General features: G+C 43.7%; 1 protein-coding gene across 2 annotated transcripts in view; it reads left to right on the top strand.

The window, feature by feature from the left end:
* The window catches only part of WWC1 (WW and C2 domain containing 1), a 70995-nt gene that overhangs the window by 19281 nt on the left and 24235 nt on the right, over positions 1-27479 (top strand). The window contains exons 1-8 of one of the 2 annotated variants that reach the window (XM_071570009.1): positions 15675-15758; positions 15917-16026; positions 20883-21086; positions 22777-22853; positions 23768-23847; positions 24745-24874; positions 25378-25524; positions 26502-26575. In XM_071570009.1, the coding sequence (XP_071426110.1) occupies positions 15739-15758; positions 15917-16026; positions 20883-21086; positions 22777-22853; positions 23768-23847; positions 24745-24874; positions 25378-25524; positions 26502-26575 (842 nt within the window). In that variant the 5' untranslated portion in view covers positions 15675-15738. Of the gene's footprint in view, positions 1-15674; positions 15759-15916; positions 16027-20882; positions 21087-22776; positions 22854-23767; positions 23848-24744; positions 24875-25377; positions 25525-26501; positions 26576-27479 lie in introns of those variants that run through there. The other variant, XM_071570008.1, reaches the window with a different exon arrangement.

The raw sequence follows: 27479 nt of genomic DNA, 5'->3' as shown, positions 1-27479 counted from the left end.
CATGTATGATTCTCCAGTAGCTAGCTAGAAACCTTATGTGGTGTGGGGAGTGTATGCAGGTCCTTAAGCTTCTTGTATCCATGCAGCAATGACTGCTGGGCACAAGAGAGGGGCTGCATCCCCTGTGCCCAGAGGAGAAGGGCTTTCCCAGGCCCAGTGCCACCACCTCTGCCTGTTCCCCTGAGCTGGCAGCAGCTCTTCCCCCTTGGCTGCTGATGCTGGGCTGGTTTGGCTGGAGGTTCTGGGATGTGGGGATGGGGGCTGCCCCCAGAGGCAGTCCCCATGTTGTGTCCTTGAAGACAGGCTCACTAGATCCTGTATGCATGTGCTTTAGCGTGCACAGCATGTTACCACGAGAGCCCTTCTCTTGGCCCATGAGTTTGATTAGACCTTGGCCCCGACTGGAATCCGGTTTTATTTGAAATACGTAATTCAGAAATGTTTATCCTGGAGGTCGCAAGCCTCACTGCAGTGCTATCCTGACCCTGCAGCACCGGAGCTGCTGGTCCTGCTGGCGCAGCGGCTGCCACTGCTGTTCCTAACCCTGGGCTGGGGCTGCCAGCACAGGGCAAGGCTGGGCTTTGCTGCTGCGGAGGAATGCGACAGGTTGTGCCGGTGTCCGGGAGACGCGGAGGGTGGGAACACGCACCAGGGGCCAGGGCTGCGTGCTTGGGATTTCATTGGAGCCGGGGAGGAGCCGGTAGGGGAGCGAACATGACCTTGAAAATCCTTATCGAGATGAAAAGGTGCAGTCAGCGAGCACATTCCTCGGCGGCCGCGCTGCCGCACAGTGTGACAGCGAGCGCTGCGGCTGCAGAGCCGCCAGGGCTGCGGGCTCTGAGTGCCTGTAAATCCAAGGCACCGGCTCCTAAAGTTGATGGGTTCTATGCATTTAGAAGTAATAACGAGCCTGAAGGCAGTAGCGAGACAGAGCCTGGCAGCTGGAGAAGATGGGCCACTGGAGGGGACCTGTTTTAATTATGATTCCATGGCAGATGAAGCTCATCTGCGAGTTTAGTGCCCAGAAATCTGGTGAACAGTCAGACAGCTCATCACAACCAACGAGGGGGGTGCAGCATTTTTTTTGCCTGTGCTGCTCTTGTTCCTAACACTCAGTCCCTGGCAAGCTGAGTCCTGCTAACCCCACTGGGAATTCACTGGGCAGAAGGGCCAGGGTGCTATTCTGCTGTGTTACCAGACAGCAGCAGTTCATGGGAGGGTGTAATGGGCGTGCAGAGCTGCTGCACTGGGAAGGGGAGCAAGGAAAAGCTGTGTAGGGTTTTAGGTGGGAGAGGTGCTTTTTATGGGAGCAAAAGACCCCATAAGCCTGGCTCAGTTGCTGATGTCTTGGTGCTGGGGGTCCAACACAGTTCTCCCTCCCTTCCTCCCCTGTGCTGTCGTGTGTACTTGTACAGTCACATGCTAATTCAGGTTAAGAAACTGCATCTCCTAGAAATGGATCCTTTTCTAAAATGCTTTCTGTGTGCTTTTAATCCTGAAGCATGTGCCAGGAAAATGACACTGTGCAGATAAAGCAACTCTTGCAGTGCAAAAAATAAATCAACACTTCTGTGAATATGTGCTCTAAAATGAAAAATGCTGCATTCCTGAAGAAATCTAAGTATTGTTACACCTTGACTGTGGTACTTTAGTTGCTGAGGCTGCACTGCAGCTTCGGGAGCAGATACTCAAAATTCATTGGTTTGTGGTGGGTTTTTTTGTTGTTTTTTTTCTCTCTTGAGAATAATAGAACAAAAACCTGTCTTTCTTTGTGGCTATCTGAACTTACCCTTGTGTGCTGTGTGCTTTTTGTTGGAGGAATTCAGGCATTTGCCATGGTGTATTTTAGATAATTCCTTTCTAAATGCTTAGCTTAGAGCATTTGGGTAAAAACCTTTTCTCACTGAACAAATTCAGATCCTTTTCAGTTTTAGTAGGTGTAGGTGTGTGCTAGGAATTTGGATGTGGCTGATGATCTTGAGACATTTGGTTTTAGGTACTGTGGAATGGAATGGCTTCTGCTCAGGGAGGTGGAACGTGCCTGACCTTCCTGCCATAACTTCAGCATTTGTTTGCCGTGATACTTGATTTAGACAAATCTAGCATCTTTGGCTTTTTTCTTTGAAGTTACCCAGCTTGTACAACTGGGATGAAATGCAGCCTGTTTGCTGGGATTCACCTCCTTCACTTTCTAAGGTGGAATGATGAGCATGGTGGTACTGAAACTGGTGTTTCTGCTGCCATACAGGCCAGGAGCTTGAATGAGGTACAAACCTACTACACATGTATGGGAGAAGTGGGAATGTGTGTGTGTGTGGCTCGGCTTCGTGAACAAAGATTTGGGCAGGGCTGTCCCCACGTGGGTGAGCCCTTCCAGCCTGCACAGTGGATTGTTTAGGTGAGGCTCAGCGTGCACAGAACTGGCCCCACCGTTTAAGTCCTGAGGTTCATCTGCCACGGCCGAGCGAGCTTGGACAGTGTCAGGGAAGTCCTCAGGACTAGAACCTACAGCACCCGGCATTTCCCAGGAGGTCTCCCATCCAAGTACTAATCCGGGGCTGACCCTGCTGAGCTTCCAAGATCTGACGGGATCGGATGTCAGGGAGGTTTGAACTGCCTTGGGAGAAGTGGGAATAGAGAGATATAAAAAAGACACAAATAATCTGGTTTTAGCCCCCTTCACCAGAGTGTATTGGAAAGAGGAAGAGATTGTTCCTTCCAAAGTAGGTTTCTGTGCTCTTGGTCATACTCCAAAGTAAAATAGTAGCTAAATATTAAATAATAAGACTATGTAAGGTGTGTCTCTGTCACATACCTGGAGCATGAAGTGTGAGCAGCAGTGATGAAGTGGTATGTATGCCGAGTCCTTGCCTAGTGGAAAGAAATGCTGTATGTTTTGAACTGAGGAATAACTAAAAAGCTTTTGATACACCTGGTACCTCTGTAGAAGTCTATTGAACATTTAAAAAATATGATACACTGCATTAGGTAGAAACTTGGTTAACTGCCTCAGGCCACAACACAGAGCAGTCTGTTCTCCACAAGACCTTAACAGGAAAAATGCTGCCAGTTACCCCATGGTGAAACATGACACTTTGACACATGTGTACGCTCATGTTTAAAAATGACAACTTGCTTTTGTGGCAACCAGTGATAATTTGTGATCAGGATCTCATTTACTGGTTGTACCTGTCTGCTGAGCCTTTCTGCTTCCATCCTCTGTGAACAGTTGGATATTGATTCCATCCATGAGCTTGTGTTCGGAGATCTTCAGGTAGTGCTCCCTGCAATAAAATTTGAGTTGTAAACAGCCTTGAAAAATAAAATTTTCATAAGGATTTCTTGCTTGAACTCTGAAAAATGACACATGGCTTCTGGGTTTACTCACAATTGCTGCAAGCACCCAGTTTCAAGACACCATGGGGCTGATGTGTTTGGCTTTGCTGTGGTGAAATGCATGTTTGTCCTGAACCTGAAGACTTTCATGGTGGTGACACAGTTCCAGAATCCTGAAAGGAGATGGTGCCAAAACCAGAGTCCTTCTCTCAGTTTGATCTGAGCTGTGGTTCCTGGCCTTTGCCTCTCTACAGATGGACTATTTTTGATCTTCCTGAGCTGAGTTCTGGGCACTCAAATCCCGAGCCGGCTGCTTGTGCCCCTTCAGAGCTGGCAGAAGGACTGCAAGTGGGCTTTAAACCACATGAGATAGGTGGGGAAGGGGAATGTAAAGAGCAAGAGACATTATAACTTCCATATTAACAGAAATTTGATCTGTTGGCAAAACATACTGATAGTGGATCATTAAAAATAAATGATGTTTATAAGAGTAAATCAATCAAACTCACTTGGTGATGCAAATCTCACTTTTGCTGTCCTCAAATGCGTGAACAACCTTCAATAGTTGTTGATTTTTATTGACTCCCTTGCAATGTGTGAAGTACTGGGCTATGTTTAGTGCTTTGTACACTTCTGCCTATAAATGCAGTTTGGCATAATTTTTTTTGTGGCTTAACTACATGTAACTCAAGGCTCTGTTACTTTGGAAGAAAAAGATGCTAAACCTATTAATTTTATACTCTCACCTTCTAACTCTTTACATCTCCTAAAGCCTTACTCTCATGAGGTTGTTCTAGACATCTGTTCTCTGACATTTCTGTTTATTTTTGTACAGTATGGCTTTTCAGGAACCGAGAAGACCTTGCATCAACACTTACAGCAACGTAGTAGATAGTAAAGCTGATACTGTAAATTCCAAGTGCTTATGTACTTCAGCAGTCACTGCATCCATGAGCTGAGGGCTGTGCAACCCGGACTTTCTGCTTTTTGGATCAGAAGTGAGTTGCCATGCTTTTATTCCCAAAGGCTGCCTTCACTGCTAACTCACAAGGCTGAGCCTGTTGAAATAATTTTGGTTTGCCCCTCCTGAAGGATATGGCATGGATTACAGTCGGCAGGGCAATGCTTATGCTGACGTATGTATTCTGTACCTTGAATTCACAATTGTCTTGCAACTAGAAGGATATTTGTTCTTCTGTGTTGTCCCCTTTGCCAAGATGATCTTGCCCGGGCATCTCCTCTGATTCTTGCAGGCAGTCAGAAATTTTCCTGTTCATGCCTGGTACTGTTGAGTTTACGATGCCATTGAAGGGGCCCATGAACTCCTGTGGCAGCACTGAGGCCTCTTTGGAGTTCACATGACCTGGTAGTTTCCTCTGCGTTACTGGATTCAGCTCCATCTGGACAAGGTTTCCCAGTTGCCAGACTGATATCAGATCAGAGAGCCATGAAATGTTTTCAGAACTGATCTAGGCATTGCATAAAAGCTGAGTGGCTGTAACTGATCTGTCTTAGGGCAAAGAACCAAATGAGCTTTGGTGATGCCCTGCTGCTTACCAAGACTGTGTTCTGCAGGGGATGCAGAGCAGAGAGCCTGATAATGTTGCTGTTTGGGATTGGGACCATCAAATAGCTATATAACTCAGTAAGAATGTTTATAATGCTGAAACAGCAAGCAGGCAAGTTCTGCTAAAGCTGCTGTACAGAGCTAACAATTAGCCCAATGCTAGCAGGAGGTGAACAGGGAGCAGCACACAAACCCCGTGCATGTGAACCAGCCTCTTGTGCTGCCCTTGACCCTTTACAAATAGGCTTTCATACTAGAAATGCCTGGTTTCTACACTGGGTGGATTAGGTCCCTAGATGAATCCAGTGATGCCACCCTAGAGTTGTCTCTTCCCACTCCAATGCCATGAGGATAAAGGGCACAGGAGCTGACAGTGTTGCAGGAGGCATTCACAGTTACACTGCTTTTTCACACTAGAGATGAACATGTTGGTGAGAAATGCATTTTTTCTCAAAGAATTAAGGTTTGTAATCACTGTGCATGAAGTGAAAGTTCAGTGCTCAATGAGTGCAGTTGTGGAGTGAATCCCAAATTTGTTCCTCTTCATAGAGATCTGGATGGTCAGCCCAGTGCTGCATTGCTGCACTGCCCATCTTTGCATGCTGCTGTCCATGGGTAACATGTTCCTGAATGCTGAGGTGCAGCAGTTGTTCAATTCTTACCTCCTTGCTGACATCTCAAATATTTATCTTTTCCTGACTGTGGGTATTGGTTCCCTGCTTTAGGATCTGTATTGTGGGGGGAGTCTGCCCTAAACACCTCCTTATCTTGAGGCATCTTGCCAAAGTAAACTGCTGCCACCCACACTATGGGCAGCCTTTCAGGGAAGTAGGAATGCAGGCTGTAAGAATGGAGACAAGCCTTCCAGTTCATAATCTCCAAAATATGCCAAGAAACTAGTCCGACTACTCTGGATGTTTGGTAGACAATTTATCCCTTCCTGTGAAGCGGCCAGTCCCCTTCTTCCAGAACAGTTGAACTTCCAAGTGAAGAGAGAGCTGACTTGTTAGTCGATCTTCTCAGGCTGTGCAGGTGGCAAGGCTGCTTATCCTACAAGAACTGAAGGCATACTTAAACAACTCCAGCTGTTTCAAACTAAAGACATTTTAATTACTTGCATGGTTAAATTCCAACTCTTGCATGCTTTTAGTTCAGTCATGTTGCACTGTTCTCATCAAGTTGTACCTTACTCTTTTATATCTTTTCTGCTTAATCAGTTCAGGAAAGCATGCAGGATATACAGGCTGGCAGGCAAGTTAATGTTGTGAGAAGCCTCAGCTTCCATTTCCTGACTTTTTAACCTTGAACTATCCCAGGAATTTTTGCGTTTGAGTGATTAAGAAGGTATGACTGACCTCCTGCCTCTCTCCTGCTTGCAGAACCAGTTTGTTAATCTCTGGGAATGATCTAAAATCTGTAAGTGGTTTTTGATGATCTTCTCCTTGCAAATAACTTCGTAGTTCTTTGCTTCCAGGGGTAAATGATCTGTACTGAAAAGAAATACATGGACAAACAGACTGTCACTGTGTGCAAAGTAGAGCTTGTAAACATGCAAGCCTTTTCAGAAGCGGAGAGAACTGTTAACTGTTTGACTGATCTGTGCTAGGTGTGCTCATTGTGGCTGCTGGGGTCATAAATTTGGTATTATATACAAAATTATGCTTCCATGAATCTGTTTGACTAATAGAATTGTATTGCTATTAAAAGGTAAAAACACATTTGTGTTTGGAATGCTTGAAATACAGACTTGTTGCCTGACTTTCAGGTGTCTTTGGTGTCTCCTGATCTCTTTTGTGGAGAGTCTACTTGGGCAGCATGTGACTAATTTCTGTAGAAAAAGAATAATGTAGATGTTGCCTGCTTAAGTGAAAGGATCTAAATTAGCAAATTACACTCAACTTAAAGTCAGCTTAACAAGATACAGAGGTTATTCTCATGGCTTGGCCAAAGAACAGTAGAGGACAGCACTGAGTTCTTGTGTCAATAAAAGTATTTAAAATTATGACAGCTTGGAAAATAAGCTCTAAAGGTAGATGTTGGGCTTGCTTATTCTAAAGGTGACCAAATGCGTGGAGTATTGAGGGGCAGGAGGAGATACAAGATGAAAGAGATCTTCAGGAGGATGAGAAGATGCTCAATAACCATGGCAACGAAAGGAACGACTTCTGAAAAGCAAACAACTCTTCAGTTTGAGTTGCTTGAGGACATGTTTATTTTAAAGCATTTCTATTGGTAATGTTTATGTTGTTAGTTTAAGCAAATTTGTTTAGTTTGCAGTAACAGCTTCAAATACAGTGTTTTTCTCAGACTTGATCCCATTCATACTGGAAGGGGTGTAATTCTGTTCCCAGTTATCCTTTAGCACACCAAGACCAGGACCACACACTGACAGTCACTAAAATGACATGGTTTTGAGGTTACTAGAAGTTTAGGGTGACTGTGCCTTGGTGTAGGTCTTGGGATAATGTCTGGCTTCCAAAAGTTTGAAATATTGTATTTGATCTGTTATCAGACTCCTTTGGGTTATAGTTAAAAAGCGTCTCAAATTTGTGATTGCTTCTTAAAGGTTTCTACTTGTCCCTTGGGAGGCACATTCCCATTCATGGTTCCTGTCTGCTTATGGTAGCCCTGAGTTACTCCTTTCTGCCCCCCTCAGCGTGTAGGTCCCCCTTCTTAACTCCACTGCAGCTGGTGAGGCTTTAGTGAAGTTGAAGGTGCCATGTGGCCCAGAGCTGCCTCTTGTGTCGCTGCTGGTAGGGATGAGCCGTTCTCATCACCTCTTCCCTCAATTACAGTTGGAGTGGGAATCCAAGGGAGCGTTTCATCATGCCCAGGTGTGTCGTGATGGGTGAGGAAAGCTTTGCCAGCAAGATCATAAACCAGGGCCTCTTCACAACCACACCTCCAGCCTCCAAAGGCAATTCTCCCAGCAGTGAGAGAAGATGCTCCCAGGGAAAATAGTTACTATAGTGACGAGTGGCCCTGGTGTGTTTGAGGGCTGGATCACCAAGTTGAGTAATAAATGTGTAGGAGTCTATTTTTAAAAGCTTTTGTGAGGAGGAGATTGCTGTAGCCCTAGAAAATTTGTCTGCAAAGTGATAGGTTTTTCTATGCTGAAGTTTAAAAATACTCATCGTCTGTCTTGAGAATGGGATGACCTCATTAAAAACAAAGCAGCTTGTATGTCATGGTGTCGAGCCTCCTGGCAGTGATTCTTGCAGCAGCCTTCTGAGGTGCAGTAGGAGCTCTGCCCATTAACAGGTTCCTCAAAACTCAGACCCATGGGGAGCTTGTGTACAGCTGCCCCAGTGTCACAGCTGGAACCAGGTGCTTTTAGCTCATTCCCTGTTCTGCTCTGTGCAGCATGTCCTGGCACATAATGAGCAGTGAGTTATATTCAAATAAGAAATGAAGAAATGCTGTGTAAAAAAAAAAAAATTGAAGTAGAAGCCACTGAAAATAAAACCTGACTCTAAGCTTCTCCCACAAAATGCTGGGTTTAAAGACTTTGGTTTTGTAAGAGAAATGGTGTGAGTGGAAGTCTCTGCCACAAGCCATAGTTTTGTTAGCTGGCTTGACTCCTTGCCCGTGAAGCCTGTGTGACCTGTACACTTTGTGAGTGCCTGTGAGTGCAGCAGGGAAGGGGAGAGCTGAACAGAGCTGGTTAGCTGTTTTTTAGGGTTTGGTGACTAATGGTGTAGCTGTAAGAGGAGCTGACATGAAGATCCTGAGTGATGCAGGTGCCACCTTTGTGCCTTGTGCAGGGAGCTGCTGCTCTGGGCATGGCAAAGGGCAGGACATCCCCTGGTCTGGCGTTTCACCCACAGGGAGCCATGAAGGATTTCATGGAAGGCCCCATGGTCTGAACTGATTAAAATAAGGCTCTCCTGTTTAAATGGCTTTACTTTGTTATGGGGTGTGAGGAACCCTGCAAACACAGGGATTAAGTGGGTTTATGTGAGGTGTAGAGGCTTGTCAGGGCACTGTTGGTTTCTGAATGTTCCCATCTCGCTGACCCAAGGGCACCATTTGCTGCCTGCACATCTACGGACATGCACATTGTACCAACAGCTGCCCGTGGGTTTACTCCATGGCTGTGGGCCACCAACTGATACTGAAATCCACTAGTTACAAAAATAGCTTTCTCTGTTTTAAGAAGCTCAGAATTGATTTCTGTTACCCCTGGAGTATGAACTCCAGATTTGTAAGTGGCACAGGTCACCCATCTCCCACTCCCATCAGGAGTCTCTGTACAGACATGTTTAACAAACCTTCTGTCAATCAAAAACTGGTTATACAAGGATTATTTGCCTTCAGTTTCCTGTGTAATGAGGTTTTTGATTGACAACAGTGGAGTTAAAGAGTATAGAAAGGCTTTCTGAATCTGAGATGAGCAAGTTTCCATTTAATACTGTTTGCACATGATAACATTGACTTCCAGTTTTATCTGTGATAGAAACTGAAGATGATAAAAAGTAAGAAACATAGAAGCCCTTCTCATTTAAAAAATGATGTGACTTGGAAAATACAGGTAGGAAACTAACTTTCTATTTCCTGCTGTGGCAGTGGGATTTGAACATCATTTGCTGTACAAATAGTTGATCTACTGGGGGCAAATGTTTTGCAAAGATGGAAGTGTCTCAGTATGTTCACCATGGCTGGTGGGCGAGCAGTAGCTTTCCCCTCAGCTTGCCTATGCCTGAAGACTGTTGGATGCTTCTCAGGTTAGGAAGTTGGGGGATGCTGTTATCTTTTACCTCTCTTTATCAGGATTAGTTTCTGAAATGGTGTCCTTGACGTGCTGTGTGTGGTGGTTGCTGTGGGGACCTGGTTTCCAGGTGTCTTAATGAGCATTTACACTTGTTCAAGTAAATTTGAATTTCTTCAATGCACTTCAATGAAAAAAATAACATACTGAACACTAAGAGAACATGATGTAAATGGATAAATCTAGCTTGATGTTTCTTATTCAAAATACTAAATATTCCTAATAATGACTTTCATTAAAATGTAGCCTAATGGGGGAAGTGCAGTCACAGGTATGATGAATGTGAGATACAGGTGAGCTGATCTGAGACGAACATATGGATGCCTTAGGGGTGAGATAGAAGGCCAGAGTTAGGCTATGATTTATAAATATCTTCTCTAGCTCAGGCTAATTTCTCCTGTAGAGCTCCACACCAAGTTCAGCCTCCAGCTTAGAAGCAGGTGAGGCATTTGAAGGGTAGTTCTGGTCTAACTGATGCATTAGAGCAAAGCGAGCATGGCTGGAAGATGCAGACAAGCCTCATGTCTCAAAGTGTCATCTCTTTAACTAGACCAGTTTGGGTTTAATAAGAAGTGCTGTATCTGCTGACTTTGAGTTCACCCCCTTGGATCCCTCTTTGCGTCTGGAGATCAGAAGTCAAAGTTAGGATTTTCTAAACTTTTGGGTGAACTACTTTTTTTCTGAAAGCTGGATGAGTGAATCTGGAGGTTTCCCTAATGGAGGAGGGTAAGGAATGCACAAACCATTTTGTAGGTTTCCTTCCTTAGTTATAAGCACAGTGGTGCAAAGGGTCCATTTTTGTAGATTGCTGCTTTGAGTCTATGTTCAGAGAGGAGCTATTATGTGATAACATGGTTTGACTGAGCTGATGAGATTTCTTTCCCAGGCAGCTCAGAAAGCTTTGTGAATTGTAAAGGAGATGTTTCAAAGGAATAGTCCTGCAGATATGTTCTAGCTTTAACTTCCCACATGCAGGAACAGTCCTGTTTTAGGCAGCAATAATGCACTAACTAAATCATGTCTTGCTGTGAGAAAGAAACTTCTTTTGCTCATTTAATCCATCATGTTACACTGTGAGTGTGCTAAGGGAGACACTTGATTTTTGGACCCCTTCTGGAAAACTGGTTTATTTCAGTTTTCATAACAACCTCTAAATTCATATCTTAAAACAAAGAAATAATCTCCTTTTTCTTTGTATGCTGTATTCAAAGTCTGGCTGCACAACACACTGCATGTCTTTCATCTGCAATTGTAGCATTGCTGCTTTGATTTGTTCCAGTTTTTCCCACAATGGCAAGGCAAAGAAGCTTAGAAAAGTAAGTAATACAGTTGTGAAGGTGCAGTTATTTGGGGAAATAGCTGTTTTGTCTATAACAAATTGTCCTAGTTCAGCAGGAGGGACCAGCTAACCCTGTGTGGGGGTGATCAAAGCTGTGTATTCTACCCCCTCTATTCATTCCCCAAGGACAATGGGCCATTAGCAGCAGCTGCCCAGGGAGCCATTATCACTTCACACCCAGCCTGAGGGGGGCGGAGCTGCTAATGGGCCATCAACAGCTCAACACCCCCTGGCTCCCAGAGTTAATCACCCATTGTGTGAGTCCCCGCCCAGGGGGAGGGACTGAGTGCTCCCTGAGGGTACATAAGTGGTGGGTAAGAAGACCTCGGGTACTTCTCGTCGGATCCAGAGCAGCAGCAGGACCTCGACAGCAGGAGATCACCGCTCTTGCCCAGACCACAGCCCTCGCCTGCACCAACAGGTTTTTCTTTACCTTTTGCTCTGGACTTGGGGGAGCCACAGGGGTCTCAGCACAAGGGCAAACAAACCCCCTTGGGTTTGTGCCCCAGGACACTGGGTTATACTGCTGGGGTATTGTGAGTTGAAAGCAATTTCCCTTGTGTGTCAGTGTTGTTATAATAATATTATTATTAAATTTTAGCTCTGACTTATAATCTCTCTCGTGGTGAGTTCATTTTCCCTTGCTGGTTCACCTTCAAACCAGCACACAAATGGAATTGCTAACTTACTTATAAAGGTAATTGCTCTTCTGTTTGCTAGTTGAATGACAGATTTCTCCTTTAATGAATATTTACTCCTATCTACAAATAGGATAGTTGGCAGCTTGTGGTCAGCCAGGGAGGATGGCGCTGGTCTGTGCCTGGTGGTGGATTCTCCTTGAGATACACTGAAAATATGAGACTCCAAGTGAGATAATTGTCTGTCTCTGAGCCCCAGTAACTGGCACATCTCCAGTTGGCTTGTGTCATTGCTAGAGCAGACTGATCCTGCCTTGATTTTCCTGCCCTTTTTCTGAAACTCCAGCTGAAAGAACTGGCTGGATGTAGTTCATGCATTGCATTTCATATGGAAAATAGGAATAAGCATCCTTCAGTTCCTTGGTCTTGGCTTCCTATGGAGTCTGACAGTTCCTGAGCACATTTGGAAGCAATTCGACTGCCTTTAACAAAGTAGGACTGGACAAAAGCAGTACAGAACCATTATAAATTTGGTATTAAGCCTTGGCACTACAGTGCCATTCTCTAATGAAAGTATTCCCAAGACCTGGGTCTCATAGTGCTGCTCAACACTGGGGTTTGGTTTTGGTTTTGTTTGTTTGGGTTTTTGTTTTTAACCAAAAAAAGAGTTTGATATTAGTGTTAGGTGTGATTCTTGAGCAGAATTCTGCTGCAGAAACTCCACTCAGTGTGTAATACTAATTAAGATATTGAGGTATGTTTAATGTCTGTAGCACACCCTCAACTAATGTACTTTAAGTATGGGTTTAATTACTGCTCAGTGTTGGGGGATGCTTGGATCACTCACCAGAAATGTTGAGCACCGTAGCTGGGGCATGGGAAAGGGATGGTTTCTGGTTTAATCAGTCTGTAGGGTGGAATGGAAGCTGATGTGCAATGTCAGGCTGCAAATCCAGGGGGAAATTGCATGTCTTCTTACAGATCTCTCTTTAGAAGCAGGAAAACAGCAATCATATTACCAATTCACAGCAATATTTTGAGTGTTATCAAATGATGCACAGGGAAAGACTCCTGGACTCCCTGTGGCCTGGCTGGCACAGTACTTCTGTGACTTTTTATATAAATACTAACTTGTCTTCCTTTCCCTTTTTCCAAATGACATCTAATAAGTGTTAAATTGAAGCTTTATCACAGACTAGAGGTGAAAATTTTTCACTGATTTTTTCTTACAGAATATTGTGCAATGGAAGAACAGTGTCATGCTTATCAAGTAATTACTGAAACCAAGTCCTCAGCAGCTCCACCAAATTGTCATCATGCTGGGTTTCCTGATGTGTGTGAAGTTGAGACCAGCCCTTAGACAGCTTTCAGAAATCAGCTTGATTCTTAAGTCTTAAGAAAACAAGTGGAGACCAGTTATTATGGTTGTCTTCTGGTTTTTGCGAATGCATGACCATCCTGAAGGCACTGAAGTTTTGTTGGGCTGGCAGGAGAAGGTGCCCTTACCCTGAGTGTGGGTGTCAGGAGAGCAGTGAGACCCCGGGGTGGGCTGCAGGGTGTCCCTGCCCAGCCCTTGAGCAGAGTCTGCAGCACAGGCTGTGCCCAGGGGCTCTCCTGGGGACCGTGCCCTGTGTGGCACAGTGGGATGGCCAGGGCCGGGCAGGGCAGGGCAGGCTGAGTTCCCCACTGCTGGCCAAAGGAGGGGATTGTCCCACTCTGCTCTGCACTAGTGTGGCCCCACCTTGAGTACTGTGTGCACTTTTAGGCAGCACAATGTAGAAAAATACATGAAGCCATTAGAGAGTGTCCAAAGGAGGCCATGAGGATGGAGAAGGGTCTGGAGGGGAAGCCGTGTGAGGAGTGGCTGAAGGGACTTGGTTTGTTCAGCCTGGAGAAGACGAGACTGAGGTCAGACCTCACTGGGGTCTTTAACATCCTACTGAGGGGCAGTGGAGGGGCAGATCCCAATCTCTTCACTCTCATAACCAGTAACAGGACTTGAGGAAATGGCATGGAGCTGAGTTGGGAGAGGTTTGAGGTGGGTATCAGGAAAAAGTTTTTCCTCCACAGGGTGGTGTGACACTGGAACAGGGTCCCCAGGGCAGTGGTCACAGCACCAAGCCTGTCAGAGTTTACAAGGCGTTTGGACAATGCTGTCTGGCACGTGGTGGGATTGTTGGGGAGTCCTGTGCAGGACCTGGAGTTGGACTGCATGATCCTGATGGGTCCCTTCCAAGTCTGCATATTCTATGATTCTGTGATCCCAGCATGCCTGTGCCCCTCTCAGGGGTGGGAGCAGGTCCTCCATAGCTCAGCATTTAGCACTTCAGCATCCTTCTTCCCTACCTGTCCTGCTTCCACATGAACCACTAATGTTGAACAAAAGCAGATGCCATTTGCAGAGAGTGAATTGCCAACACGTTTGCTACTGCACTTTCACCTGTGTTATCTCCAGAGAGTGGCTTGTATCTGACCTTGCTCTGCATTTTCACCCTTGTGCATCTTGGATGTGATCGAATACTGGGTACTCGAGCTGAGGAAATAGCTTGATCATGGGGAATAACATGGGATAAGGGATAGCAATCACAAGTATTGAGATTCTATTTTATTTTCAGTTAACCTCTATTTTCTACACAAACATGCTTTTGGTACACAATCTAGATTAACAACTGTAAAAATAAACCCTTCGAAAGTTTCACAGATCTATGTTGTGAAGCTCTGAGTTCTTTTGCATGGCAGAGCTTTAAATTAAAAGGAAATTTTCTGAGGAAATAGTAATTCAAACAGTGCTTGTTATGGCAAGGGCAATGTGTTGAAAGGGAAATGTAGCAGCAGGTAAGTAGAGGACTTGGTGGCTTACATGGCTTTTACAAAATGTCCCCACCTTGTTCTTAATGCATACCAGATGTATGGGTCATGTTTGGAGAGAATTATATTGAACCTCTTCTGGTTGGAGGCTTTTTCCCTAAAATTCCCCCTAACACTGATGAGTGACTGTAAGGTGTTAATATGGAGTTACCAGTTGGTTTCTCAGTGTCTCCAGATGAAGTATGCTCAGAATTGAGTAAAACTCTTTGTCGAGCTGTCAGCCTTGCTGAATTACCTTTGGATATGAAAGACTTTCTGCAAACATGCTCGATCTTTTCCAGGGGGTTGGAGACTTTCTCTCCTACCCTCTTGCCTCCCTGTGACATGCTGCTTGTGTGTGGCAGAGTTGGGTGCAGCTCCATGGCTGCTTTTTGACCCAGTTGCTCTCAGTACGTGCCTGCTGAGAAGGGACCGTGATGTTCTACAGTGTGTGCTGTGCTTTGTGCTCAAAGGACTCCCCAGGTAAGTCAGAGTAAGTCAGACCTGTGAGTCCCAACACAAAGTCATGCCCCCCCTTCCAGATATACCAGGTGCTTTGGGGTTCTGTGGTGGGTCGATGGCATATTGTGCTTTTGGCAGCTGGAGATGAGACACCTGCAAGAGGAATTCTTCCTGGCTTGTGCCTCCCTGTAGTGCTGTGTTTGGTTGTGTTTTATTGGTGCAAGCTGAAGCTCATTAACTCCGAGTCAAAGGGAGGAAAGGGACATGGTTTCAGTGATTAAAATCTGTGGGGTCACTCAAGGAGTGGGTACTCTCAGCTTTGTGTTTAGCCATAGAAGCCTTCAGACTGTTGCTGGATGTGGTCTCTTGATAGAAAAACTCATCAGAGCAGTGCTGTGGAAATACTTCCTCATTTGGACGGAGTGGGTTACACATTTTTGTGATACTGAGAAACTAATCTAGTTTGTCATTAATGAAACAGAACATATTGCAATGCAAATGAGAGGAGTTGCATGACAAGTGGTCCCACAGTCCTCCACACTTGCTATTGATTGTTCAGTCTTAATTATTCATGCTATGCAAATTGAATTTCTCATCTTGCTCCTTCTTGTCTACATATTTTTGGTACAGGACTTGCCTGCAAACAGTCTTGTTCTTTCACTTGAGAGACAAGGATTGTTACTGGCAAAGATCTTAATGTTCCTTTGTCGAGCAAGTGCTGGCTGAGCTGGGCAAGGCTCCGGAGCTCTGTCAGAATGAATTCTTCTTGCTGTAACTTCAGATGAAGGAAGGGAACAATTGGTAGAGTATTATTTGATAAGAATAAAAGCTTTAACACTGTTTTCAACTTCCTTTGGTTTTGATACTGAAGCCATTGTAGCACTTGTTTTCTGGTCAGTTGTTTGGAACAGAGATGTGAGTGTTCTTCTATCTGTGCTAAATATTATTTTGCCTTTCAGGTATACGAAGCCACTAACCTTTGCAGACTGCATTAGTGACGAGTTGCCATTAGGATGGGAAGAAGCTTATGACCCTCAGGTTGGAGTCTATTACATAGACCACAACACCAGTAAGTGACATGTTACTGTATTTTTGCAGAGTGATTGTTCTGTGCCTGTGTTGAAATACACTGAATATAAAACCACAGAGTTGCTAACAGTGTGTTTTAGAGTGGATGAGATCTGCAGCTTGTGGAAGCAAATCCTGTCTTTCTCTATTGTACAAGGAATTTGAGACCTTTTGGGTTGCAGTGTTCAGACTGGCAGTGACATTGAAGCTGATCCTAGGGACACACCTCTGTAAGATTTGGTTCTGCTGAGGAGTCCAACTAGGTAGCAGTGATCTGGAGTTTGTTCTTAGCCTGGAATTTGTCCCTGTGGCAAGACCATCAGAAACAGTGCAAAGGTCTTGTGTTGATTCCCCTGGCAGGGATCAGCTAAAATGACTGCACGAGCTCCCTTTGCTGCAGGAGCTTGCACTGCCTTTGGGGAGGAAGCTCTCAAGTAAGCTTGGGATATCCTGAGATGTGTGCAAGTTCAGGCTTGTGGTGGTTTTATTTTGTGTCCTCAAACGATGCTCTTTGTTAGAATGCTTGATAGACCAAAAGGGTTAACTTTGTAAGCTCATTTGAATTATAAGAAAATACAGCACTTGATCTATCATTACAGAGAGGTAATAGGGTAAGTGTATTGGGTTATGCTAGAACAAATTCCCTGAAAAAATAATAAAATAAATCAGTGATTTTGATTCTCTTTACAGAACAGCTCCAAATGCAGTCCAGAATTTCACAGCAGAATTATGCCCAGGCTCTTTTGGGGAAGCTTGTAACTCATACAAAGAGAAAAACTTTTAAAAGACAGAAGTGCCTTGAAGTTGTGGGATTTTTTTAAGGCTACTTCTAGGATTTCAACTGAGAACTTCAGCATTTTTTTTTCAGCAAGTGACAAGATATTTTTAAAAATAAAATTGTAGAAGTCTGGTGGTTTTTGGTTTGTTGTTTGTTGGGTGGTTTGGTTTTGGTTTTTTTCCCCTTGGTTTTTTTTTTCCTTCCCTTGGGTATCATCATCTTCACACCCTTTTTCACAAATGCCATAATTTCACCAGGACTGTGTCTGTACCTTACAGGCTTTAGCAACTGCTCTTGGGTATTAAAAACAGAGAATGAAAAGCCTATTCCCAAAAGACACTAAGTGACCTCTGCAATACAAAGATCAAAAGTTTCCAGATATGAAGGTGACAAAAATATTTTTATTTAGAGCTTATGTCATCCTAAAATCACAGGATTTACGTATCTTTAAATGGCTTTATCCTGAGTAATGTGGAACATTGTTTTTTTTTTTTTTACAGGAAAGGATAGTGGGAAAGAAAGGATAGGCAAGACAAAGGGGATCTGCAGGGGAGAGGACTGGACAAACTTTACTTGAGAAGGTGCTAAATTGCAAGGCAGCAATTGGGATCTCCTATAGATCTGTAAGACCATGTCTTGTGTCCATTTCAGAGTCCAGGTTTGGGAAAATAGCCTTAACCTGGAGCTTGCTGTGGGTTATGGAAGCCTTATGGTTGGACTCAGTGCTCCTGAAGGTCTTTTGCAACCTAAAGGATTCTGTGTAGTTGAGACAAACCAAACATGATTCCTTTTGTACATTTGAGTTGGCCCCAGGGTGGGCATGCAGAGGTCTGGTTGCAGGTCTGAGCCCAGTGTGGTCCAGAGCTGTTCCCCCTGGTCTGTGCTGCTCACAGGATTCAAGGGCATCCAGAGAAGCCTTCAAACTCTGCTGACACCTGCTTAGTGAAATGACAGCTGCTTTAAAACAGTTACACTTCTGTGGGATGTCAGAGGCTACAAGATTTGAACCAGAATTTCAACTAAAAGGTTAAAGAGAAGAGAAACAAACTCATCACCCTATTTCTTATGCCAGCTTTAATCTGAATCATGATAGAGCAAAACCATCTCCACTTACCTTAAACTAATCAAGAAGCTCATCATTGAGGTTTATGTTGAAGTATCCTCTGGAGCATGTCCAAAACCTTCTTCCTCTCCAAGGTGTCTTGCAGATTCCCTGGCAGGAAGGAACTGTCAGAGGGTGTGAAGGGGATGGAGCCATGGTGGTTCTTGCTGCATCCTGCAGAAGTGCTTGAGACTAATTATCAGAAACAATCCCAAGGACAGACTTAAATTAAATCTAAAGCCAGGAGCCATTAGAAGAAGTGAGATGGAGAACAATCCTAACAACCTCTCTGTGGGAAAATAAATACAATTAAATTGAATTGAGTACCCAGAATATTCCTAATACAGTATTAATGCATAGCCCTGAGTGTATCTCTCTGGGAGAACTTCTTTGGAATTTGATTTGGACAAAGACATGATGCTGATGCAAGCATAGTAGGGCTACCTTCCTCCAACATGAACCAACCAGATTTATTTATGACAAGCTCAACATTATATTAAGAATTCACAGAACAACAAATGATGTAACAGCCTGCATTTCTACAGTCCTTTCATCTCACTTTTGAATGTGTTTTGCATTTCTCAATAGCTGGGACCCATCAAGAGCCCTTGGCCAGCATTTTCATTGATTGGTATTACATGTTTGAAAACCAAAGCTCAAAGCTGCAATCAAGGGGATACAGTTAGTGCTGTGATTATTGAAAAGCTTGAGGTGAATATTTGGAAAAAACATGGAAACAAGCATTTCAATGCCTAAATGCACTGTGCATGCTCTCCATGAGCTGGCTGCTGAGCATTCTCTCTGTCAGATGCTGTGTGGGCTTAGGGCAGTGGCAATGCTTCACCACCTCACAGAGGTGTTCAGGATTGAATATTTTTATAGTTTTCCTCCTGGTTTCCTCCTCCCTGGAGGGATTTCCCTGCAGCAGCTTCTACCACCCTTCTTGGGATTATGGGAAGAATGGACTGCTAGTCTAAGTTAAAACTGGAAATAGCCAAGCTTGAGGACTTATGTCTAGGTAGACTTATGACCCTGTGTCCTGAATTAGACTACAAGAGTTGTGGGTATTTTGCCAAGATACTTATTATGCTTGAAATTAAAGTGTCCCGAGTCACGGTTCCTGGTGCTTATTCATGGAATCTGGTCCAGGGAAACTCTGTGTCTGGGAATGTGGGGGCAGCTCCCTGGGTAACTCACAGCAGACTTTCCCCTCCTGATTCAACTGTGGAGTGAGGCGAGTTACTCCATCCGAGTGTGAGTAATGGTTATCTGGAAAATGGGATTTGGGGACAAGAAGAGGCAGGAGCCTGGGGATTTCGGAGTCTTACAGGTGCTGTGTCCTCCTGACATTTCCTTTGCTCCCTCTAAGAGAGACCATAGTGTTGTCTCGCGAGGGCACCAACACCTACAGGTGGCACAATCAGCTGCTTTTTTCTCAAGTTATTTTGGGGCAGTTTTTCAAGTCCAGGCTTAGCTTTAATATTACATCAGCTGAAATGTTGCTTGTGCTTGCAGGACCTGTAAAGGACTTTTTGTTGAAATGCTTCTACAAACTGTACTGGGGTTTTTTTTAATCAGCTTTTGCAGCTTCTCTAAGTTTTGTTATGTAATTTGAAGTGCCATGTGTTCTTTTGGGTCTTGAGATGTTGTTAAAACAAGTTATTGCTGGAGTAGCCTGTTAATTTTCTCCTCAGCATGATCATGGACAGCTTGTGAAAATGGTCGTGTGTCCATCCCTTGGGGAAAATCCTTTACTTCTAGTTCAGCTCTGAGGATTATTGTCAAACTGTTCTCTCCCCTACATCCTGTGCATTGAAGTGTTAGTATTTGCCTGACTCACTTAAAAGCTGCTCATACCTTCCACCCTGGCAGCTTTTACTAAATATTTAAAGAGGCTCTTAAGATATGCAGATTAGATTCCTACTGATAGTTTCAAGCAGGTCCTCCTTATTATTTATTCATTATGTGGTAACTAGGCATCCTTATTCAAGCATGTCAGTTTAGACAGTTCAGAGCACTTGGTCAACTGAATATTGGAACCTGTTCCAAACAAGAACATGTAATAGCCTTGAAATAGAAATGAAAAATGTTTTGGACAATTCCTCACAAAACAGAGACAAATACTGACAATAAATTCACCTAATTAGTTTTAGGACTATCTGTGTGTCTGTGTCCTTATGCCTTTTTCATGATTAGAAACCTGGAAAGCAATGAATTGGTTGTGTTGGGGTAACAGAGATAGAAGTGGTGTAACTGCTCATGACTGCATTGCCTGTGTTACCTTAAACTCCACCTCCTGGATTCTTCACTGAGTTACTGCTGTGCCTGCTTCTGATGAAGGAAGTGTTTGCTCCCCTTCTGTTCATATAATGTCATATGAGAAGCTTTCATGAATACATCCTGTCATTTAATGAGTCTTTATTTTTACTTACCTATGGAATCTGAGTGAGAAGGTTTTCTTTCCCCTCTTTAATAAAAGCCACTTGGCAGCCCAGGAGGACAGGCAGAGTTGTAATTGCTTTCATGTTGTCAGATGCAGTATAATGCAGTCACGTGGCAATGATATTTTCTGAAGGGGTTTTTTATCAGTGAAAAAGTAGAGGTATTTTATTAGTATGTTATAAAGCAGTTGCAATAAAGATAAGTCTAACAGTCAATGTCAGTATCTTAGAGCTGTGTGTGCATGTTCTCGAGTGGATGTTGTTAAGAGTCAGAACCAGGATGGCTTCAGCAGCAGAGGAGTTGGGAAGTTGTATGACAATTGTTCTACACAATGATTCAACAAAGCTCATTGGAATTCACTGTGGATCAACAATCACCTCCTAAGAGAAAAGGAAAATGTCTTTATTCCTCCTTTTTATTACAGGCATAGGGCAAGGGACTGTTTTAAAATGCTGTCATAAATAGTGGAGCTTGTCCAGGCAGCAGAACAAACCTGCATTCCACTGACCTTGCTCTCTCCTGTTTTCTGCCTCAGAAACCACACAGATAGAAGACCCTCGAGTGCAATGGAGGCGGGAGCAGGAGCACATGCTCAAAGACTACCTGGTGTTGGCCCAGGAGGCGATTGCTGCACAGAAGGAGATCTATCAAGTGAAACAGCAGAGGCTTGAACTGGCCCAGCAAGAATATCGGCAGCTGCATGATGTTTGGGAGCACAAACTGGGCTCTCAGACCAGCTGTGAGTAGTTAGTGAACTCTTAGCCAGTAACTAGGACGGTAAAAATGCATGAAGCTGGTCCTCTGATAGAGCACTGGGGTGTGTTATGCCTTGTCATTCTTCACGTTTGCTCAGTTTGTCTCAAAAGCAGTAGCTGCCCAACACTTGTTTGGTTTGGAGCACTGTTGTGGCTGGCTCAGTCACTGGAGTCAGCACGCAGGTTTTCAGCATAGCCTTCAAGAGACATGAAAAAATATGGTGATTGGCTCATTGTGGAAAAGAGATATTATATGGTATTTTCCTTAATTCCCCGGTTTGAAGTATAGAAACAAGGCAAAAATGCCCATCTTGAACAGCATTCCCAGGCCCTTTCTAGTTTAACATACCAGCTGAATGGCTGTCTGGGGGACATGTCCAAAACCTTCCTCTCCAAGGTCTCTTGCAGATTCCCTGGCAGGAAGGAACTGTCAGAGGGTGCTGTGTAAAAGCCAGCATTGCTGGATTGCATCTTGTGTGTGTGAAGAACATTGTTTTGTGCTCCACATTCTTCGTCACACAGGAAGCATCAATACCTGTTGCTTCAAGAGTTGGTGCAGAGACGTCTATAGAATGCAATATTTCCTCCTCACTGTTACTAGTTAGGAGCTGGAAAGTGGCCAAAGGAGGATTTATTGCCTGCAAGTATTCCAGAAATTCTTTTATAATCCTCATAATTGCAGACACTCTGTGTTCTTGCCTGCCCCATCAGTGGACTGACCTCTCCCTGCTTTACTCTTGGGAGTTAGGTCTTATTGTGAACAATTTCACTGGCTAATCCTGTGCCTGATGTTAAACGATTTTAAGTAGTTTTCTGTCAGCTGAAGGATTCTTGTTTGACAGGGGCACCATCCATCATCTCTGAAGTAGAGTTTTTGGTCTTAAAAGCACTCCACCTGAGTACTGATACATCAGAACAGTACACTAAGAACATGAGTTACACTGGTGTGATGTGATCTGTCTTGAAAATTACAACCAAACAGAAGGAACTGGAAATGCTTTCCCATGTTTTATGGGGCATAAACTGGTGGCTGCAAGGATCAAAATACCTCCCTTGCCTACAGCTACCTCTAACAACATTGCACATTGGGGAGCTTCTGTACCTTCTGAGGCAGGAGGGGTTTAAGTGCTGCTGAGAAGAGAGTTCTGCTCCTAATGGGACATTGATTTAATCCAGGGTGACACACTGTAGGGTTGGTTGTGTCCTCAAGGCTGTGAGAAGGCTTGGGTCACATTTTCAGTTCTTTCTCATTCTTTGCTTTTCTTTGCTTCTAAATATTCACCAGATTGTTTTGCTCAATGAGAAAGTCTGAAAAAAATAATTAAGTGAGCCTGTCCCTTCAGTTCTTTTACATGTCTTTGGAAATGCAGAAAGTCACACTATTGAATGGAGTGAACATGTTTGGGAATCCGAGTTAAGTGTGTTAACCTGGAACAAATCCAAGCTCTGGAGATGCAGTACACGCTCTAGCCTCTTTAGTATACACTTTTAGTGGAGTGCACTGTTGTGACTGCACTGTTGCCTTTTCTCCCTGTGAGGGTGAGATCTGGAAACAGGGCAAAAGGCCCACACCAGCAACGTGTGGAGTTCTGGGTGTGCAGGGGCAATGGGAGGTCTCGGTTTGTGCTGGGGAGGAGGGTGAAGCTGCTGAACTGGGTGCTCCTTTTGTTCTAGTGCTCTCTGGCTCATCATCAAGTTCCAAGTATGACCCGGAGATCCTCAAAGCGGAGATTGCTACTACAAAATCCAGGGTGAGTAGTACAAAGGGACCTTTGCTTGCCATGAGTAATCTTCAGATATTTGCAGACCTCATGGCAAATACTGAAAGGAGATGCCAAAGCAGTTGGAAGAGCTAATGTTGCTATTTTTAATCCAGGAGAAAATTTTGAAATGTTGCAACCTTAGGAGTTTGAAACATTTTTTTTTCCCTCAGACTTCAGACTTCCTTGGCAGCTGGCAGTACATCCTGCTGCACAGCTACGCTGTGGGGTATGTGCTGGCTCCTCGTTGTGCCCCAGCACTGGGGAGCTGTGAGTTCCCTCCAGAGACTGGCAGCTGTTTTGTCCTGGGCTCAGTGCGGGTTGTCAGCAGTGGCTGTGTGCGCTCTCATGCAGAGCTCAGTTTGGGAAAAAGAAAGGACTAAAGTAAAGTAGGTCAGTGTGGCCTCTGTGGAGGAATATAAAACAGCAAGCTGTAGGGTCAGTGGATTTACAGTATGTATTATCATCCTGCTGTGTTACTCGTGCAGTGGGGCCTTTTAGTTTGGTATCTTGGAAGGTGGCTTTTGTGGAGTGGAACTCCTGTCTTGATGCTTAATGGGTTTTTTAGTGACTGGAAAGGTTATAAACATTTTTGAGTAAAAATTACATGTGCTTTATTGTTTTGTCTCTCTTGAATTTTTCTCGATTTTTCTGCTTAGGAGGTTGGAACTTCTCTTGAACCCCAATTCCCAGGCATAATAGTGTGTCCTGGATAAAGCCCTAGTCAGTGATAAAGTCCTGACGAGGATGCATTTAGAGCTGTTTGCTGCTGTTGAGAGAAGCTGATTATCTGGAAAATTTGTTTAGAGTACTGTCTAAACCGCACAATTTTGAATTGAATGGGTAGTGCTGTACCTAAATACTCACATAAAATGTCATTCTAAAAATGTGACACCTTGCTGCAGGTTAATAAACTCAAGAGAGAAGTAGCTCACATGAAGCAAGAGCTCCAGTACAAAGAGCATGGATTTCAAACACTGAAGAAGTAAGTGTGTTCTCAAGATCTTATTTTCAGAGCAGAACATTTCTGGCTTGTGATGCATCCCCCACTACATTTATAAATAGCTGCCTAAATAACGTAAGCTGAAATGTGTTGCTGCTGATATCTTTAGGCATGTGCAGCTGAAACAAGTACACAGCTATGGGGGTGATTGTCTCAAATCAATGCCTGTGTGTGATTGACCACATCAGAACTGGCTTCATGGCAAGAGATTTTGAACCAGGCTCTTGTCAGTTAACTGGTACTCTGTTTATCTCAGTATGGCTCAATACAGATGACACAGTACAGCCTATTGTCTTAATTATAAGAGTTGTTGATTTTGGGCACTGAGGAAAAGCTTGAGGTGAAGTGGAAGGGGAGGAAAAGATTCAGGTACTTACCTTTGTATGACTAGCCATCTGGCATCTTTTAAATAAATATTTATTATGAATGTCAACTATAGTAGAATTCCTTTGAGGAAAGGGAAGGATGAGGTGCCTTGTAATTAGGTTGTGCAAGCAAATACATCTGTGCCTGGTTTTTGAAATCATGACTGAAAATCAGGTAATTCTCATAGATGGCTGATCCTCTCTAGCTTAGGAACAAGGCAGTTAGCAGCAGTCTGTCCAACCATACCCTTTGGGGGGTTTTGTGGGCACCTTTATCCTCCCTAAGGAGTCAAAGAGATGATGATATGGCTAAAATTAGAATGCTTAAGGTGCTCCTGAGTGGAGTAACTGAGGCAGTGATGGATGGGGTTCTTTGTTCCTTCTATTGTCCTTGTTATACTTTGGAGGGTGTTTTTCTTAAAAATTCTTGTCCAGATCCATGTATCTAGGATGATTCAATTAACTGGATGTTACAAAGTGTTAACTTAACTTGCTTTTTTTCATTTCTATACAGAATTGACATGAAAATGTCTGATACTCAAGGTGGCTACAAACTTGATGAGGCACAAGCCATTTTAAGTGAAATGAAAGCTCTCAAGAAGGCCATCACATCAGGGGAGAAGGAAAAACAAGACCTCATTCAGGTATTGAAACAAGATGACTTGTGTCACCATTGCTATAAGATTGAATTTCTGGGATGTAATTTAAGTACTCTGTGTTTCAGATATGTAATTGAGATTTTTATTAACATAAACTAGCTCTGTGATGTGGTTGGACTGCAGCCTTTTGGTTCTTCAGATCCTGGAAATAAGAAGTATAAAATACAACAACCAACAGTAATAAGCCCTTGCTTAGAGATGAGTGTTTGTCTCAGGGTTTATTGTTTAAAAATGAACCCTGTAGTCTTCTTGGTCTGCCACCCCCAGGCAAGAGCCTGTCTGTCCAGGCAGGATGGGGTGCTGATGCCTCTGGACTGCTCCAGGCTGTGGGAGATGCAACCCAGCCAGGCCTGACCTCATCTTTGTGGAGTTTCAGTGGGCTCAGCAAACTTGGTCAGACCTTAATCGTGTGGTCAGGCTGAAGTTCTGTAGCTGCTGAGGTGCTCTGAGCAGAAGTGAGCTCACCTCCTGACTTTTTCTGGTTTTAGAGCTTAGCCAGGTTAAAAGAGAGCTTTGTGAACGACAGAGGATCTCAGCAAGACCTGTGGGCCAGCAGCCTGTCTGTGGAAAGCTCCAGCCCTTTGTTACCCAGGCAGTACCTGGATGTCAGCTCCCAGACAGATGTTTCAGGAAATGTGAGTAATGCATGGCAAACCCTGGGCATGTGGACTATGCCTTAGTATGTGTAGTACTGCCCTAGTATGAGTTTCCAGACATGGGCAGGTTTCTCTGAAATCATGCCTTCTCCTGGCTGAAACTTCAGTGGGACCTTCATTTTCCTGTGCCACATTAATCTATCTCTAAGGGCAACCTCATGTTTCTCCACACTGCCTCTATCAGAATAGCTCAGGTGGGAATAAAAGGGAAGTTTTATTTTGCCAGGAGGTGTAGCCTCTTGTGATACAAATCTTCCCTTAGCTCTTTATGGCAATGATATGCTCCAAAACAAAAAACTACAGCTACATATGGGCCAAACTCTTCCCTTAAGAGTGTGTTTGGCTTTTATTGTGTTACAAGTAAGAACAATGGCATATGTGCAGATATTTTCATGGCATCAAGCATGTAGAGCTCATAAACCCTCAGTCCACATGTGCAGCAAGATCATAACTGTCAGTATTATGGGTGCATTTTATTTCTCACAGGACAGCACAGAGCCCCTCCTGTGAACCTTTACTTAAACATTGCAGCCACTTTCAGTCAGGCCCCCACATGTTACTAAAGATCTGCAGAGTTGGGCATGATGGGCTGTCCCTTTTTACAGCCAAAGCAAGATGTCATCCAAACCAAAATGCAATGAATCACTTAGCATTTAAGGGAAAGGATCACAAAGCCATTTGTGTGTGCATGGAAGTAGAAGCCCAGGATAGATGTGGTAGATTTACTTCTTTTCTAATCAACTCAGCCACAAAGAGTCTCTGAATCTTGTGGAGGTTTAAGTATTTGAAGAAATCATTAAAAAATACAACCAAAGGCAGTATGTTCCTATTCTGTGATTGCTTTACCTAGGAAATGTTTGACAAGAGCAGGTGTCACTTGTAACCTCATGGATTTCAATAGGAAATACCAAAGGGGAGTGGTTGCTACGTTGCTGATGTTGTATTTTGTGTCTCAGTTTGTTACCAGCAGCAATAACCAGTTGGCTGAGAAAGTGAGATTGCGCCTGCAGTATGAAGAAGCCAAGAGAAGGTAATGCTTTGGACCACTGCACCTTTGGTCTGTCACACAGCTTATTCTGAGGATATTTCACTAGAAAAGGTGGCACCAGGTTGAATCCCAGCATTACTGCTAAATAAATATGGTCATTTTTGAGCTGGGGAGACAATGGGCTTTTTGGGCCAGCATTATCTTTGAAGAAATAAATAACCATCCTAGAAATTACTAAGGTGTGACTAATACATGAAGAATTCAGTCTGGCCACACCTATGGGGACATAAGTGGTTTTGCTACCTGTTGCCAGTGCTTCCCCATTCCTAATAAGGAGACTGTACTGCAAGGCATCTCTTTAGCCTACTCAAAATGAAATGAATGTTTGCATGGCTTTGAGTCTGATAAGGGGAAATGTGTATTGTGTTAACACCTAACATATCAAAATATTGTCAATGGCTGCAATTCCAGAGCTTATCTGTTAGAAATTAAGTTTTCACCCTTGCCCTCTGATCTGAGATGAATGGAGAATAGATTAAAAAAAATATGTATCTACTTAACAGGCCAATTTAAGCAAAGGATTTCCAGGATTTACTTTTTTACTAGATAATAGCTAACACAACTGTGTAGCTAAATGAAAAACCACCAAGCATTTATTATTTAGACTTTGGCTGGCCTAGTCCTATTTCAGTGATGGTGACTTCTTCATTCGTAACTGCTCTAGAGGGACCTTGCAATTCCAGAATAAAAAATGTTCACATGCATGGTAGAATCTGTACTGAGATATATGCAAAGAGAAGGATTTTAATCCAGTCTCTGGTTAGAAATAAGAGCTTTAAGGCTGAGATTACTCATAATGTTCTCATTTTCCTCTTTTGGCATGGCTAATAGGCCATGTTTCTCAATGGCATAAAATTTGATCTGTGTCTGTGGCAGTTGTCAGAGA

The sequence above is a fragment of the Pithys albifrons genome, chromosome 15 (genome assembly GCF_047495875.1).
Source record: "Pithys albifrons albifrons isolate INPA30051 chromosome 15, PitAlb_v1, whole genome shotgun sequence".
In the NCBI taxonomy this organism is placed as follows: Eukaryota; Metazoa; Chordata; class Aves; order Passeriformes; family Thamnophilidae; genus Pithys; species Pithys albifrons.
This window is presented reverse-complemented; position numbering and strand designations above follow the sequence as displayed.